This window comes from Oncorhynchus clarkii, chromosome 3, assembly GCF_045791955.1.
Source record: "Oncorhynchus clarkii lewisi isolate Uvic-CL-2024 chromosome 3, UVic_Ocla_1.0, whole genome shotgun sequence".
Taxonomy (NCBI): domain Eukaryota; kingdom Metazoa; phylum Chordata; class Actinopteri; order Salmoniformes; family Salmonidae; genus Oncorhynchus; species Oncorhynchus clarkii.
Genome location: NC_092149.1, coordinates 29,623,260 through 29,641,589, shown reverse-complemented (window position 1 = coordinate 29,641,589; position 18,330 = coordinate 29,623,260). Strand labels below are relative to the sequence as shown.

General features: G+C 42.7%; 1 protein-coding gene across 2 annotated transcripts; it reads left to right on the top strand.

Moving 5' to 3' along the window:
* The first annotated feature begins 2,265 nt into the window (after positions 1-2,265).
* LOC139392662 (PHD finger protein 1-like) lies at positions 2,266-16,615 on the top strand. Of its 2 annotated transcripts, none has more exons than XM_071140820.1 (15): positions 2,266-2,637; positions 3,206-3,284; positions 3,380-3,461; positions 4,138-4,224; positions 4,728-4,822; positions 5,344-5,492; positions 6,985-7,080; positions 7,571-7,639; positions 7,863-7,986; positions 8,354-8,421; positions 8,695-8,826; positions 10,841-10,919; positions 15,276-15,391; positions 15,663-15,746; positions 15,905-16,615. In XM_071140820.1, the coding sequence occupies exons 2-15, from the start codon at positions 3,207-3,209 to the stop codon at positions 16,245-16,247; spliced, it is 1,602 nt and encodes a 533-aa protein (XP_070996921.1). In that variant the 5' UTR covers positions 2,266-2,637; position 3,206; the 3' UTR covers positions 16,248-16,615. The 2 variants fall into 2 exon arrangements, with proteins under 2 accessions (XP_070996921.1, XP_070996912.1); XM_071140811.1 differs by having other exon boundaries at positions 8,695-8,832.
* Positions 16,616-18,330: the final 1,715 nt, after the last annotated feature.

Sequence of the window (18,330 nt, the reverse complement as noted above, 5' to 3'; positions counted from 1 at the left end):
AAGAGATTTTGTTGTAGGCCGAATGCATCGGAGTAGGATTATATTGCATTGAAACACATGACTCAGCCCGTACTCTAAAAGTCTCATGGAATGTAGGCCTACAATGAACAACACACATTGGCTGCTACTGTGGACTGAATGATTAAACAGTTATTTCCATGTTAATATATTATGCAATGCTTTTTATTCATTATTTTTGATAGTAGGCCACACTGGTAGGCCTACATTATAATCAAATAGCCACAGTAGCCTACTTGGCCACAGTTAAAACTGTAACTTAAAGCGGGTACAGCCACAGGGTTCATAGTACATTTTAACAATGTTAAAGTTTGCGCTCAGCAGACCTGAAATTGGCTCAGTGCTCAATTAGAGGGAACATTGTCCATGACACCCTGGATGTAGTAGCACAATATCCTATTAATGGTGCTTGTTTCCTTCAATCTCTGAAAGTTTACTCTAATATTCTTAATTAAACCTATGGACACTAGCCACATTGAGTTTTGCCTAGTTTTTATCAGAAGCTCATGACTGTCTGCTTCCCCTCCGCTCTGTCTCATGACAGAACTGCTCACAAAGCCCCGGCTGTGTGTGTGAGAGGCATCTTTATTCCAAAAGGGAGAGTACATGAAAGGCGTCAAGTTGTCAACCTTATGACCCCTGCACAAGCCCCGTATTAACATGACTAGGGGTCATTTTTCTCTTCTGTGATGATACTAAAGTTGGGCTAATGGGCTCACTATCCTTTCTTGGTAAATAGTGAATCTTGCTGTGAGACTGCTAGAAGCATAATTCCGTTTGGCCATTATTCAAAGCGACCCTCATCCAAATGCTAATGATACATTCCAAACATCTCTTTCATCACACAGTTATGTGAACTGAACTGTAGTTCAGCTAAATGCCACCACTGCATTTTTATTAGCCTACCACTACACTACACTACTGACAGAGCAGTGCATTAGAAGGTGTAGTGTGCTCGCCATCTAGTGTTGCCAATGAGGAACTCATTGTCATCCTTCAGAAATGCCAGTGGCCATTTTGAGCACAATATTACCATATGCTTGATACTTACCATATGCTTGATACATTCATATGACAAAAACAAGCAAATGAACAAATACATATAATCTAACGATAAAAATAACATATGAAACACCTCATCACTTGTTGCTTTGACTATTAAATTATAGGCTATGTTGCCTACTCATAGAATTGTCAGTGCTAAATTATGGTATGACACTTTAAAATACCCTTTAATCTGCAGTTCATAAATTATAAACATGAACGTGTGTGCAATTTCTAGGACTCATAATTAACCAATGGTAAATAAGTAAAATTGTTACTCATTCTGACATGGGTTATTACCATGTTATGTTATCACCCAGTTGTTGTGAGAAATGAAAGCTTGTGTGACCAGTGATATTCATGGTGATAGTGAGCAGAGGCAAGTGGTGATGACATTACTGAGCATATGCATAGATTATTGAGCTGTAAAGAATAGATGATTGATCATAGATATTCAATACTTCACAATAAGAGGAAATGTATAGAACAACTATAGACTATTGTAAATCACATTCAACAATTCCCTTTGATGACAGTGACAAGTTCTCAAACTAATCCAAGCCTTAATTATCCTTAATTATTTAGGCTAACTTTGTATAGTGTCCAAAACCTGAAAATAGGCTTATCTGGCAAGGGGACCACAAAGACTGCACAAATAACTCTATATAAACAATCACAATGTTTATTATACATATTGTATATTGAAGCCTAGGCTATATAATACAAATGTGTAGTAATATTAAGAAATTAGATAATTTATGATTACATTATGATTATAGTTTATTTTAGCTGGAAGGAAAGAAAAATGCTGACTATAGCAAGGAAACTATTTATGGTGGAATTTACTGAATGGTAAAAAAAGAGAAGGTGAATAACACGTGTGAGCGCATCTTCCACTGGCCCTTCTAAAACTTTCTCCAGGACTCCAAACTTGCAGCACCCTTCTTTGGGAGGTACCCATTAATGAGGTATGTAAACTTCCACTAATTGGCCACATAAACTCCAGCGACTATCGTCGTTGGCTGATTTTTAACTGGCTTTTAGCACAATTTAGTTAAATCTTCGGAAAACACAGCTTTCCTTGTCATAACGGTTTAGAGGTAATTTCTTCGGATGTTAAGGTGTTTCCGCCGCCGTTGCCCCGGTCCCCCCTATCTCCCTCCCACTCTATCTCTCGGTGTTTTATGTCTGCGTCACAACAAGTCGGTCGAGAAAGAGGCAGGGATGATGGCGTCTCTCGCGGGTTGATTCTCGTGCTGCTCTGACAAACACGCCTAATAGCATCAATAGGTGGAGAAACGAGAGCAAAGGCAAGGGAACATGACGAAACGACGTCGCGGAGGACAAACAGACCGAGGGAAAGACGGACGTACCGACGGTGTCTCACTGACGACTTGACTGACATACGCGCTTGGCACAGACACATACATGCACATCCACTTTGGCACACACATAGGCTTCACATCCAACCGGCCAGTAATTGAGACGAGAGGAAAACAGAAGAGATAAAATATTTCATGTCAAGCCGGCACAGGAATCGCTGTGACCCCAACGGAGAGGAGTTCGACTTGACAGGTAGCAATGGCTCTCTGTTCATCCAGCAACACTGTCTATGTTAATTTCTATTGATCAGAAAATGCTATTATGTATAATGTGTCTCTTTGACTTGAGTGCCTGCACTGGAACAACCGCTGGATGTGCAGAGATTATGTCCATAGGCTACAGCGATTCCTTTCTATTCAAGTTTTGTCGTTTTCGATTTTCAAAGAGGATACAACACAGAAGTGCACGAGAAAGCAAAGTAGAGAGACGTACAGTGGTGTTACAATCAAACTACAGTGCAGTCATCATGCAGTGGTGAATGCATTTTCTCACATGTGTTGTGTCATAATGGTTTGTCCTGCTCCATGCATGGGCACTTACACTCATCATTAAATCTGCTGGATTCTGACTGTGGCTATGCTGGGTTTGTGAGAATGTATCCCCTTATCCACTCCAGCCAAGTGCCTATGGAACGATAAGGCCATAAACCTCTGTCAGCAATGGCAGCAAAGTATTCAGTGAATAAATCGGATTTCCATTTCACATGAGCCCCCTCCTCTCCCTCACCCCTTCTTTATCTCTCTCTCTCACTTCTCTTCAGGATGGGGGGAGTAAGTGAAGGGGATGATGTGTTAGCTCGATGGAGTGATGGACTACTGTACCTCGGTAATGTGAAAAGAGTAAGTGTGTGTGCGTGTGTGTGTGTGTGCAGTTGGAGAGTATTCTATTTAGGTTTGAGTGAACAATTCCACTCTCTTTCCATTCCTCTCCTCAGGTAGATGGAGTCAAGCAGTGTTGTCTGGTGAGATTTGAGGACAACTCGGAATTTTGGGTCCTAAGAAAAGACATTCACTCTTGTAAGACTTACAACTTACTCTTGTTTTCCTCAGTTAACACAACACATTTAACGGAGGGGTTTTGGGCACTGTGGACTTCCTTTTGAATCAAAGTATTATCCCCTGAAATGTGGATAAAACTATTTCATTCATATCTACCCTTTCTATAGCTAGGGGGCTAATTGAGGAATTCTCCATTATCATATTTTAATCATCTTTATGTTTACCTTACCTTGATTCACCTCAGGGAGTTGAAAGAAATTCATAAAATGGTTTTTGATGTTTCTCTCTCAGCTTTGAAAAGTTTGTTCTTAATTTGACGCTCTCTATTCATTCCGATGCATTGTAGTTCAAAAGAATGTTGTGCAATTAAGGTCTTTAGTCAAGGTTGAAATACAACATTCCCTGGAAATGTTGGCATTTCTGATGGGGGACTTTTAGGTGTAATTGGTGTATTTATGAATTTATTAGTGTAATGACTCCATAGGGAAATGGCGCCCCCACGTAGTTAGTGTAAAGTGAAGGGAAGCACAGCCAAATATCCGCATGTCAAAAGGAGTGAAATCTGAAAGGATGCAGGAGACATTGAAATCAATGAAGTGGCAAGGAAATGAATCAATATACATAAATTAACACTGTTGAGTGATCTCTCTCTTTCTCCCCCTCTCTCTGATACTCCTTTTCTCTCTCGCTTAAGTCTCAGTTGGAGTGGAAGAGGTTTGCTGTGTCTGTGATGCCCCGCCTCTTAAAGAACCTCTCATCAATTGTCTTAAATGTCGTCACGGTAAGAAAACACAGCATGTTATGTACTATTCATCGAGGTATTTTCAAAGAATAACTTATGACGGGTAGGCACAACTAATTTAAAGAAAGAAAAAAACAATTTTTGTTCTTCAGATTTTCTACCAGATAATATACGCTGAGTGTACAAAACATTAGGAACACCTTCCTAATACTGAGTTGCACCCCTTTTCCCTCAGAACAGCCTCAGTTGTTGGGGGAAATGGACTCTACAAGGTGTTGAAAGCGTTCCACATAGATGCTGGCCTATGTTGACTCCAATACTTCCCAGAGTTGTGTCAAGTTGGCTGGATGTCCTTTGGGTGGTGGACCATTCTTGATACACACAGGAAACTGTTGAGCGTGAAAAACCCACCAGCGTTGCAATTCCTAATGTTTTGTATACTCAGTGTATAATATTTCATGAAAAGAGACAAGGAAAAGTCCTCCATCAGTAACATATACTCAGCATGTGAATTCCAGTAAACACTCTCCATTACATAACAGGTTATCATCCTGAGTGCCACACTCCGTCCATTGAGCCGGAAGCTGACAGCAATTCTTGGATATGTCGACAATGTGTCTTTGCAGTGGCAACCAAGGTTAGACTGCTAATCTTTCTGTTTCACACACTGCCTCTTGGCTCAGGGAAAATATCAATTTCAGACTTGTATTTTTTTTTTTGATCTATCCAGAGGATTTCAATACCAGTGTTGTGTTAAACAGTGTTGTCAAAGGATATATCTGAAGGACACCACAGAAATGTTACAACTCTGTATTATGGTTTCTGGACATCTGACCAGTTTGTCAATGCAGATTTATTTCAAGATTATACTGTATTATCGTGATTATGGTCAGTAATTCATGTATGCTCCAATTCTGTACTGTAGGTGTTAGATGAGGGAGCACTGTGGTTAAGGGCTAATTGTCCATCGGCCAATGTCCATATCTCATTGACCTGACTTTTCTCAAGATATTATCTCACTCAGCTGACCTACAATAAAATGAGATGAATTGCTTTTTCTGGATAGTTCCCATCCAATGTCATCTATCTTGAATGTACTGACATGACCGGGAATGGAGAGGTCGCTGTAGTGAATCGATTTGTCAACATTTATTTCAGAGAGGGGGAGCCATCAAACGAGGACGGTTTGCCCGGCTCATGCAAATCATGAAACTTCGGCTGCCCTATCAGCTGTCATCTTTAGACTGGGACCCACAGCATCTGACCAACCAGCAGCAGTGTTACTGCTACTGTGCCGGACCTGGAGAGTGAGTGACAATTTATAGCTTCTAACAGATGCCCTCAGTAGATAAATTATGTTATACAACGTGTGGGTCTAATCATGAATGCTGATTGGTTAAAACCGCATTCCAGATGGTGTCTATTCCACAAGTTACCACTGGCTAAATCTATGACGTTAAAATGCCTATTTACTGTGTTCCATCTGACTGTGCAATCCACTGATCTCCACTATAAAAAGCATCTAGACATTGTCTCACATTTCTTTTAGACTAACTTTTAGTTTTTAACAGCGGAGATGTAAAAACATTGGTGTCTGTCTCTCCGACATTTGCAACATTGTTTCAATATTCAAATTGGATCTCCAGCTGTCCCATATTAATGGACGTGTAGGGAGTCGGGATGAGGCAGACAGGAAGGCAGCTTTTCTCAGCCAGTTGAAATCATGAATCAGCATAATTTGTATGGATATATACAAAGAACTATCAATAGAAAACAGGTCAAATGAAACAAAGTGCAGCTAGTTTGAAGTCTTTCCAGCTCCAGTTTGAAGTGATTGTGTTAGCTGTGGTGTTGGCTAGCTCCTCTGAACAACAGTGTCCTAAAGAGAGAGCACATTTTCTATGCCAGGCGAAATCGCGCCTCATTAGCTCATTGTTATGGATGTATTCAAATAAATGTCACTAGAAAACAGCTTAAACAAATGCAAATGCAGCTACTTTGCTCTTATTCCTGCTGCACTGTTTTACATGACTGTAAGTTAGCCGTAGTTAGCTAGCTAGCAAGCAAGGGATAAGAACGTTGCAAGTCAGTATTTCAATGGAACATTTAGAACAAACAACTGGGTCGCATCCATAGATACAGAACAATAAGACTGAACAACTGGGTCGCATCCATAGATACAGAACAATAAGACTGAACAACTGGGTCGCGTCTCTGACAACTGAACGAATGACCAGCCGGCTTGGGTAGCAAGCCTAGATTTGTGTTGGGACTATATCTTGTGGAAGGATTGAAATGGTATGAATACATTAATCCAAATAACATTTATAATGAAAATATGTCAATCATTATTTGAGTATGTTGTTAACCCGTTGTATAAAAGTAATAATGCCCTCAAAGTCGGTGTTCGGAGAATATATTGACACGGTTTGCCGGCCCTCGACTTTGACTCGGTTCTAACAACACCCATACCAATGTATCCTCCAAACACCGGCTTCTCGGGCATTATCACTTAATAATAACATTTTATAATTAGTGTTTAGCACATGTATTGGTCAATAAGCTTTACTATTCATTTTCCTTACCAACAAAAACAAATAGAATATTCATGTCGGAACCCTGCATGCCCTTTTCACCATTATACAGCTCTACTGTCAAGACATAATGTGTTTTTCAGTTGAGTATTGCAGCCTCTTGAAAAATACATAATATACTGTACTCTTGTCAGGTGGCCACCAGATGTTAGCTATGTTTTGGCCATTGGGGAGTGTGGCTAATGTTTTTATTTATCAACTGCAGGTGGAACCTGAAAATGTTGCAGTGTGGAAGTTGTGGTCAGTGGTTTCATGAAGCTTGCACACAGTGTCTGACCAAGCCGTTGTTATACGGAGACAGGTGAGTCAGAGTATTGTTATCTATAACCTTGTACTGCTCCTTTGCATTACCATTGTCAAACCATAACAGAGAGGTTATACAACTGGCAGTGGTAGGGCTAATGCTGTTAGTGTTCATTGCTAATAGCAGTGCAGTTGTTATTCTGCCTCTCTGGTGTCCAATGTAATGTGGTAGTGGTTTAAAATGAATTCAAATTAGTCCAGTCCATTACACCATTATTGTCACATTAACCATCTGTATTATCCTACTGGTTTAATGCCCATGATATATTTATTACATTACTCTTTGTTTCTGCATAGGAAAGTAATGTTTGAGATTGATGGTGAGGTAGAATGTGCTGTTTTGTTACATCTGCTAAACAGGTGATGGAAACTGGGAAGAATTTGCTGACAGTAGCAACCACGTGCTATGTTATGTTTCCATTGACTTTGTATTTCTGGTCAATCACAGGCAGAAATAGAATAATATGTGTTCTATTTCTTTCTGAAAGGTTTTATGAGTTCCAGTGCTCAGTCTGTGCAAGCGGACCAGAGACAATTCAACGGCTACCCATGAGCTGGTAAAGCTATACAGTATCTGCTAAGAGAAGAATACATCATTTAAAATGCAGGGATTATCACACTGAAACACTCTTGAAAACCAGTTTCTTCTGACAGGTTTATTGAGTCGTGTGGGTTACAATATGTTAATTCCTCTTACTCAATAATGTAATGAAAAGCTTTGTGATGTGATAAATTCTGAACTAACGGCGTCTTTTCCTGGTGTGTTTGTTGTAAATACAGGGTAGATTTGGCCCATTTGGTGCTCTACCACCTCTCCTTGTGCTGCAAGAGAAAATACTTTGATTTCGACCATGAAATCATGTCGTTTGCCAATGAGAATTGGGACTCTTTGCTTCTCGGCTCGGTATAAAAATGTCCTCACTTACGTGCTATGATGAAACGATGTGAAAGTGTTAGCTAGCGTCATTGGTTAGCAGTCATGTGGTAATTAGGTGCTTTGATTTCATTAGCTACTTGCCATTGTTATTTAGCACATTTTAAATGGTAAATATAATTTGTATTTTATGTGGCTCTCAGGTACTGCAGTTGCATTCAAATCAGTCATACCCTTTTTTAATGAGCTGTTCACAAATCACATTAGTAACTAACTATGTCATCCATGGAGATGTTTACCTTTCGCCAATGTGTCTCTAAATGTGTTAACATTTGTTTCAGGCTACCATCCACAGTGTTAATCAAGCTCCTGATTTTCATTCCTCTCTGTCCCCCAGCTCTCTGACACACCAAGGCAAGATCGCTGCCACAATCTGCTCAACGCTTTGAACTCCAACAAAGACAGGTGAGAGTCTGCATATGATGCGAAGAACAAACAGAAGCCACAGCTATGCGTGACCAGATTTATGATAGCGTTGCTTCTGGAATTGTACATTTGGTTAAAGAAAATACAGTTAGTTAATTGTTTCAGTTAGTTAACTCTTTGATATTATCAATAGAGAACGATAAGAAAACATAGACAATAATGCTAACTTGTTTTTAAAAAGAACGATGACCTGACTTTACAAAGTTTTTGTCGACAAGTTTTGAAAGTCTTTTTCTCTGTGATGTCATCCAGGTTTGTCTCTGGTAAAGAGATCAAGAAGAAGAAGTGTCTTTTTGGGCTCCAGGTCCGAGCTCCGCCTCCCCTGACCTCTGATTTGTCTCCCCTCATCACTGACCCGCCCATCAACATCACCCAAAGGAGAAGGTCAGAGTAAGGACAACTTCTGTGATTTATTATTCTCTCATTACAAACACAAGCCCCAGGACTCAACTCCTTATATGGATACATTCATTCTAGTAATTAATTGCACATTTACAATAATGAAAAAGAGCGGCACCTTGTAGACGGTGGTCCTTCCAGCTGGATAGGAACAACTGTTCCTAACTAAACAGGCTCCTGTGTGCCTCATTAAATCATGGCGGGAAGGACTCACTTATTTCACTCTGGTTAATATGTTTATAACTAATATTTGTACATAATCTATAGTGTGTGTGTGTGTGTGTGTGTGTGTGTGTGTGTGTGTGTGTGTGTGTGTGTGTGTGTGTGTGTGTGTGTGCATACACGCGTGTGCACATTCGCATGTGGACATTGATCATCTTGCTAAACATTCTCAACACCATCTTCTCTTTCATTCTCTATAGGCTTAAAATAAAAAACACCACATTTATACCAAAAGTTCAGGCACACCTACTCATTCAAGGGTTTTTCTTTATTTGTACTATTTTCTACATTGAAAAATAATAGTGAAGACAACAAAACTATGAAATAACACATGGAATCAGGCAGTAACCAAAAAAGTGTTTAAAAAAATTGAAATATATTTAATATTTGAGATTCTTTAAAGTAGCCACCCTTTGCCTTGCTTTGCACACTCCTGTTATTCCTTCAACCAGCTTCACCTGGAATGCTTTTCCAACAGCCTTGAAGGTGTTCCCACATATGCTGAGCACTTGTTGGCTGCTTTTCCTTCACTCCACGGTCCAACTCATCCCACACCATCTCAATTGGGTTGAGGTTGGGTGATTGTGGAGTCCAGGTCATCTGATGTAGCACTCCATCACTCTCCTTCTTGGTCAAATAGCCCTTACACAATCTGGAGGTGTGCTGGGTCATTGTCCTGTTGAAAAACAAATGATAGTCCCACTAAGCACAAACCAGATGGGATAGCATATTGCTGTGATAGCCATGTTGGTTAGGTGTGCCTTGAATTCTAAATAAATCGCACAGTGTCACCAGCAAAGCACCATCACGCCTCCTTCTTCATGCTTCACGCTGGGAACCACACATGCGAAGATCATCCGTTCACCTACTCTACGTCTCACAAAGAACCAAAAATCTCAAATTTGGACTCATAAGTCCAAAAGACAGATTTACACCGGTCTAATGTCCATTGCTCTTGTTTCTTGGCCCAAGAAATTCTCATGACCATGAAAGCCTGATTCATGTAGTCTCATCTGAACAGTTGATGTTGAGATGTCTGTTACTTGAACTCTGTGAAGCATTTATTTGGTCTGCAATCTGAGGTGCAGTTAAATCGAAAGAACTTATCTTCTGCAGCAGTGGAAACTCTGGGTCTTCCTTTCCTGTGGCGGTCCTCATGAGAGCCAGTTTCATCATATCACTTGATGGTTTTTGCGACTGCACTTGAGAAACTTTAAAAGTACTTGAAATGTTCTGTATTTACTGACCTTCATGTCTTTAAGTAATGATGGACTGTCATTTCTCTTTGCTTATTTGAGCTGTTTTTGCCATAATATGGACTTGGTCTTTTAGCAAATAGGGCTATCTTCTGTATACCACCCCTACCTTGTCACAACAACTGATTGGCTCAAACGCATTAAGAAGGAAAGAAATTCCACAAATGTAATGTTAATTGAAATACATTCCAGGTGACTACCTCATGAAGCTGGTTGAGAGAATGCCAAGAGTATGCAAAGCTGTCATCAAGGCAAAGGGTGGCTACTTTGAAGAATCTCAAATCTCAAATATATTTAGATTTAACACTTTTTTTGGTTACTACATGATTCCATGTGTTATTTCGTAGTTTTCATGTCTTCACTATTATTCCACAATGTAGAAAATTGTTTAAAAAAAAGAAAGAAAAACCCTGGAATGAGTAGGTGTGTTCAAACTTTTGACTCATGCTGTAGTTTTCTAAGTGAAAACAATGCACCACTCCTCAAGTTATTGACTGTCTCTGTGTTGTTGTGTGGAGCAGCCCATTGTCACTGCCCTGCCAGAGGAGAGCGGTGGGGCCAGAGTCACGCAAATCAAAGCGCCGCATCATGGAGACACAGGTCAGTGCTTCTGCCTCGAACCAGGCATCAAGGGAGAGATCAGACATCAGTCGCCTCCTCACTGCATAGCAAAGAGCTGCCTGGCATTGGAACGACATGTCAGTCAGTGTGTGGAGAAAAGATTCTCCTTATAGCCAGTGTTGTCTGTTTACATATTCTTCAAAGCCCAGCCTACCCCTCATACACTATTGAAGCTGGTTTACGACTCGATCGATCGAGTATGACGGCATGTTATGGTCACGGGTTTAGAAATATATTTTTTAATATGAATAGAAAATACACATCCTTTTATATTACTGCTTAGGCTTCCTCCCTAATCCTGAGACAATAAATGTTATGGATCAGTTGTATTTCAGCGGGCAGTACTTCCAGCAGACTGTTGTATCCTGAGCGGACATGAATCATCTGCCATCTTGGGGCAGGTTGGTTATCCCAGGGAAAGTGAGAGGGGAAGGTACGCTGATATGCGGCATCTGGGAGCGCTTCCAAGTGCACTTTGCAGTCGATTACAGTTTGGCCAGGTGGCGCTGGCACTTTGATAGTGCAGCATTGACAGAGCACCTCGATTTAAAGGGACAGCACGCTAGTAAGGGGGCAATGCTAGTATAGCACTGCTGTAATTACTGTATATGTTGTGGGTCACAGTCCAGCATTGGAGGTTGATAGACCTGAGGGTGTGCTGAGAACTGAGGAAGCAAATGATAGATGGGATAGAGTACTGATGCTTTTGTTGTTATGGTAGCGAGCTCACACTGTAAGAAATTCTACCTCAGTCTCCACAATATGAATCTACTTCTACATAGGAAATGGAGGTGACAGATAAACAGATATACACTATATATACATAAGTTTCCATGGCCGAGCAAATCACCATTCGCAATGCCAAGCGTCCGATGGAGTGTTACAAAGCTTGCCGTCATTTGACTCTGGAGCAGAGGAAACGAGTTCTCTGGAGTGATGAATTACGCTTCACCATCTGGCTGTCTGACGGACGAATCTGGGTTTGGCAGATTCCAGGAGAACGCTACCTGCCTCAATGCATAGTGCCAACCGTAAAGTTTGGTGGAGTAGGAATAATGGTCTGGGGCTGTTTTTCATGGTTCGGGCTAGGCCCGAATGACATTCTAGACTACTCCGGGATGCTGACCTTCTAGGCAGAGTTCCTCTGTCCAGTGTCTGTGTTCTTTTTCCCATCTTAATCTTTTCTTTTTATTGGCCAGTCTGAGATATGGCTTTTTCTTTGAAACTCTGCCTAGAAGGCCAGCATCCCAGGGTTGCCTCTTCCCTGTTGACGTTGAGATTGGTGTTTTGCGGGTACTATTTAATGAAGCTGCCAGTTGAGGACTTGTGAGGTGTCTGTTTCTCAAACTAGACACTAATGTTCTTGTCTTCTTGCTCAGTTGTGCACCGGGGCCTCCCACTCCTCTTTCTATTCTGGTGAGAGCCAATTTGCGCTGTTCTGTGATGGGAGTAGTACACAGCGTTGTATGAGATCTTCAGTTTTTTGGCAATTTCTCACATGGAATTGCCTTAATTTCTCAGAACAAGAATAGACTGACGAGTTTCAGAAGAAAGTTATTTGTTTCTGGCCATTTTGAACCTGTAATCGAACCCACAAATGCTGATGCTCCAGATACTCAACTAGTCTTAAGAAGGCCAATTTTATTGCTTCTTTAATCAAACCAACAGTTTCAGCTGTGCTAACATAATTGCAAAAGGGTTTTATAATGATCAATTAGCCTTTTAAAATGATACATTTGAATTAGCTAACACAATGTGCCATTGGAACACAAGAGTGATGGTTGTTGATAATGGGCCTCTGTACGCCTATGTACAGTTGAAGTCGGAAGTTTACATACACTTAGGTTGAAGTCATTAAAACTTGTTTTTAAACCACTCCACAAATGTCTTGTTAACAAACTATAGTTTCGGCAAGTCGGTTATAGGACATCTACTTTGTACATGACACAAGTAATTTTTCCAACAATTGTTTACAGACAGATTATTTCACTTATAATTCACTGTATCACAATTCCAGTGGGTCAGGAGTTTACATACACTAAGTTGACTGTGCCTTTAAACAGCTTGGAAAATTCCAGAAAATTATGTCATGGCTTTAGAAGCTTCTGATAGGCTAATTGACATCATTTGAGTCAATTGGAGGTGTACCTGTGGATGTATTTCAAGGCCTACCCTAAACCTAGTGACTCTTCGCTTGATATCATAGGAAAATCAAAAGAAATCAGCCAAGACCTCAGAAAAAAATTGGAGACCTCCACAAGTGTGGTTCATCCTTGGGAGCAATTTCCAAATGCCTGAAGGTACTACGTTCATCTGTACAAACAATAATACGCAAGTATAAACACCGTGTGACCACGCAGCCGTCATACCGTTCAGGAAGGAGATGCGTTCTGTCTCCTAGAGATGAACGTACTTTGGTGTGAAAAGTGCAAATCAATCCCAGAACAACAGCAAAGGACCTTGTGAAGATGCTGGAGGAAACAGGTACACAAGTATCTATATCCACAGTAAAACGAGTCCTATATTGACATAACCTGAAAGGCCGCTCAGCAAGGAAGAAGCCACTGCTCCAAAACCGCCATAAAAAAAGCCAGACTACGGTTTGCAACTGCACATGGGGACAAAGATCGTACTTTTTGGGAAAAATGTCCTCTGGTCTGATGAAATAAAAATAGAACTGTTTGGCCGTAAGGACCATCGTTATGTTTGGAGGGAAAATGGAGATGCTTGCAAGTCGAAGTGAAGAATGGGGGTGGCAGCATCATGTTGTGGGGGTGCTTTTCTGCAGGAGGGACTGGTGCACTTCACAAAATAGATGGCACATTGTAACATTTTTTAAATTTGTTTTAAAAAAAAATGTTACCACTTTTTCTCCCCAATTTCGTGGTATCCAATTGTTGTAGTAGCTACTATCTTGTCTCATCGCTACAACTCCCGTACGGGCTCGGGAGAGACGAAGGTTGAAAGTCATGCGTCCTCCGATACACAACCCAACCAGCCGCACTGCTTCTTAACACAGCGCGCATCCAACCCGGAAGCCAGCCGCACCAATATGTCGGAGGATACACCGTGCACCTGGCAACCTTGGTTGGCGCGCACTGCGCCCGGCCCGCCACAGGAGTCGCTGGTGCGCGATGAGACAAGGACATCCCTACCGACCGAGCCCTCCCTAACCCGGACAACGCTAGGCCAATTGTGCGTCGCCCCACGGAACTCCCGGTCGCGGCCGGTTACGACAGAGCCTGATGGCACAGCTGGCGCTGCAGTACAGCACCCTTAACCACTGCGCCACCCGGGAGGCCCGAGGATGGAACATTATGTGGATATATTGAAGCAATATCTGAAGACGTCAGGAAGTTAAAGCTTGGTCACAAATGGGTCTTCCAAATGGACAATGACCCCAAGCATACTTCCAAAGTTGTGGCAAAGTGGCCTAAGGACAACAAAGTCAAGGTATTGGAGTGGCCATCACAAAGCCCTGACCTCAATCCTATAGACAATTTGTGGGCAGAACTGAAAAAGTGTGTGCGAGCAAGGAGGCCTACAAACCTCACTCAGTTACACCAGCTCTGTTGGGAGGAATGGGCCAAAATTCACCCAACGTATTGTGGGAAGCTTGTGGAAGGCTACCCGAAACATTTGATGCAAGTTAAAAAATTTAAAGGCAATGCTACCAAATACTAATTGAGTATATGTAAACTTCTGACCCACTGGGAATGTGATGAAATAAATAAAAGCTGAAATAAATCATTCTCTCTACTATTATTCTGACTTTTCACATTCCAAAAATAAAGTGGTGATCCTAACTGACCTAAGACAGGGAATGTTTACTGGGATTAAGTGTCAGGAATTGTGAAAAACGGAGTTTAAATGTATTTGGCTAAGGTGTATGTAAACTTCCGACTTCAACTGTAGATATTCCATTAGAAATCAGCCGTTTCCTGCTACAATAGTCATTTACAACATTAACAATGTCTACACTGTATTTCTGATCAATTTGATGTTATTTTAATGGACAAAAACAAGGACATTTCTAAGTGACCATCAGACTTTTGAATGGTAGTGTATAGTTCCTTTTTGAAAGGCTAGCCCTTTGTACTGACAAAATTCCAGCGTCCGACCTTTTTAAAAGTGAAATGCAATTACATTTTTTAAATGATATGTATCATTTGATACAGTATGTTAATAGACCCTGTTTTTTATTTAGATGTATTCACAAGCAGTATGAATTATTATATAAAGATAAGGACATGAACTGCAGTATCACGTCTGTGTGATTGGATTCACTGATTTGGTGTCAAAATACTAGCTAATCAGTGTTTCTCCTGTGTCCAGCCTTGTCCGCCCCCGGTCCCAGCCACCCCAATAGATCTTGTGCCATGTTGCCATGGCTACGTAGGTGGAACTAACCTCTACAACTCCAGGAAGTCGGAGGAGGAGCTGAATTTGGGGTTGGTGCTGTTATTGTGTTGGTTACACTTTACATACTGTATAACAAGTAATAATGCAATGTACTGTATTTACAGAGTGTTAGCTTATTTATTTTTTTACATTACATCCTCATTGATTTAGGCTACCCTTATCAAAATAAATTATATTGGTCACATACACGTATTTAGCAGATATTATTGTGGGTGTAGGAAATGCTTGTATTAGTCAGTATGTCAGTGGAAATCCAAGCATTGTTGCTTTTATGTCCATTTGTTTATTTTTTTTCCACAGCTCTCCACCTAAGCGGATGTTTGCCCTGTATCACCCCACCTATAACGGAGCCCCAGCCATCTCCAGAACCCTGCATCACTATAGGTCAGTGTTAACCACAGCTCCTCCTGCTCTCTGGGGACTACCCTCAATCTAGACATCTAGAGAGGAAACCATACCTGTGCCTGGATGACAATGGAAAAAAGTATGAATCGTGAAATATTAATCTCTCTCTCTCTCTCTCTCTCTCTCTCTCTCTCCAGTGCGGAAGATCCTTGTCGAGTGCCGCCCCCCTGCCTCCCCTTCTCCCTGTCATCCTCCCACCATCACCACCACCACCATCACAACCACCACCACCACCAGCAGCAGCACCACCAGCAGCAGCACCACCAGCACCAGCCTGGCCAGAAGTTGGATCCCTGCCCCTCCCTCCTGCTGCGTGACGTCCCTTCCTATCCGGGCAGCGTGGGGGGAGGGGGCGGGGGGGATGGGTCAGCTGTCAGGGGCTGGGGGGGTGGGGACGGGGTGAGGATTTTGGCGAGGCGAGTAACGCCAGACGGGAAGGTCCAGTACCTCGTGGAGTGGGGGAACGTGAGTGTGTACTGAGAGAAAGTGAGAGATAGATGGGGGGGGTGGAGGGAGGCAGAGAGGATCAACACACCAGAGTGCTTGGCAGGAAAGAGGGGATATTGGAGAGAGAGAGGGAGAAGGAGAGGGAGAATGACTGTCGTGCAGGTGCCACATCAGAAATGTGTGGCAACTTCAAGTACAAGCAAAACAAAAACCCCACAAAAGGCAAATCCAGGTTGCTCAAACGATATCGCCTCCATTCTATATCATCACACTACGTGTTACTATATCTCCCTCTTTGCTAGTGTTTCTCCTATATTTGTACTGTATACCTTTGGAATATGCCTTTGCATTTATCATGTTTACGTTTGAAGATTGTATATACAGTATTTGATTATAGGCAATTTGTTACGTTACCTTTTGTCATACTGTCACGCCCTGACCATAGTTTACTTTGTATTTTCTATGTTTTGATTGGTCAGGGTGTGATCTGAGTGGGTATTCTATGTTTCATGTCTTGTTTGTCTATTTCTATGTTCAGCCTGATATGGTTCTCAGTCAGAGGCAGGTGTTCGTCATTGTCTCTGATTGGGAACCATATTTAGGTAGCCTGGGTTTCACTGTGTGTTTTGTGGGTGATTGTTCCTGTCTATGTGTTTTTCACCAGATAGGCTGTTTAGGTTTTCGTTACGTTTATTGTTTTTGTAGTGTTTGTGTTTAGTGTGTTTTTTTTCATTAAACATGAATCGCAATCGACACGCTGCATTTTGGTCCGATCCTTGTTCTACCTCTTCATCAGAGGAGGAGATAGAAGAAAACCGTTACAGAATCACCCACCCCCAACGGACCAAGCAGCGTGTCAACAGGCAGGAGCAGCGCGAGGAGAAGCGCAATAAGGATTTCTGGACATGGGAGGAAATCCTCGACGGGAGAGGACCCTGGGCTAAACCAGGGGAGTGTAGCCGCACTAAGGTGCAGCGGGAGAAGAAACAACAGGAACAGCCCAAGGAGGAGTACAGTATGGAGTATACTACTTGGGAGGAGATAGACAGGTGGGCGGTCGACCCAGGGAGAGTGCCGGAGCCCGCCTGGGATTCGATGGAGCAGTGCGTGGAAGGATATAGGAGAATGGAGTTTGCGAAGCAAGCAAGGCGGCGCGGACGGAGGCCCCATAGTCAGCCCCAAAAATTTCTTGGGGGGGGGCTCAGGGAGAGTGTGGCAGAGTCAGGAGCCAGACCTGAGCCAACTCTCCCTGTTTATCGTGAGGAGCCAAGGAGGAGACCAGAACCAGAGCCGGTGTTGGAGGTGAGTGAAACAGAGACTGTGAAGGAGTTAATGGGGAAATTGGAGGAGAGAGAAATGAGAGAGTTGCTGTGTTGGTGTTTTAAACATGGAATTCGCCCGACGGAGCGTGTCGGGGATTTGATGGCACCTGGGTCAGCGCTCCATACTCGTCCTGAGGTGCGTGTTAGTCGGCTGGTGAAGATGGTGCCAGTCTCACGTACCAGGCCTCCTGTGCACCTCCCTAGCCTTGCACGTCCTGTGCCAGCACCGCTCTCAAGATCTCCAGTACGCCTTCACGGTCTAACCCATCCTGTGCCACCTCCACACCCCAGCCCTCCGGTAGCAGCTCCCCGCACCAGGCTTCCTGTGCGTGTCCTCGGCCCAGTACCACCAGTGCCAGCACCACGCATCAGGCCTACAGTGCGCCTCGCCTGTCCAGCGCTGTCGGAGCCCTCCTCCTCTCCAGCGCTGTCGGAGTCTCCCGCCTGTTTAGCGCTGTTAGAGCCTTCCTTCTCTACAGCGCTGCCGGAGTCTCCCGCCTGTTCAGAACTGCCAGTTAGCATAGAGCTGCCAGTTAGCATAGAGCTGCCAGTTAGCATAGAGCTGCCAGTTAGCATAGAGCTGCCAGTTAGCATAGAGCTGCCAGTTAGCATAGAGCTGCCAGTTAGCATAGAGCTGCCAGTCTGCAAGGAGCTGCCAGTCTGCAAGGAGCTGCCAGTCTGCAAGGAGCCGCCAGAGCTGCCAGTTAGCATGGAGCCGCCAGGGCCGCCAGTCAGCATGGAGCAGCCAGGGCCGCCAGTCAGCATGGAGCAGCCAGGGCCGCCAGTCAGCATGG

Excerpts from the sequence above, each read along its gene's own strand:
- LOC139392662 (XM_071140811.1), top strand. The coding sequence starts at position 3,207 with ATGGGGGGAGTAAGTGAAGGGGATGATGTGTTAGCTCGATGGAGTGAT. Across the intron at positions 5,493-6,984 it reads TACTGTGCCGGACCTGGAGA|GTGGAACCTGAAAATGTTGC; the intron begins GTGAGTGACAAT and ends TATCAACTGCAG. Across the intron at positions 7,640-7,862 it reads CAACGGCTACCCATGAGCTG|GGTAGATTTGGCCCATTTGG; the intron begins GTAAAGCTATAC and ends TTGTAAATACAG.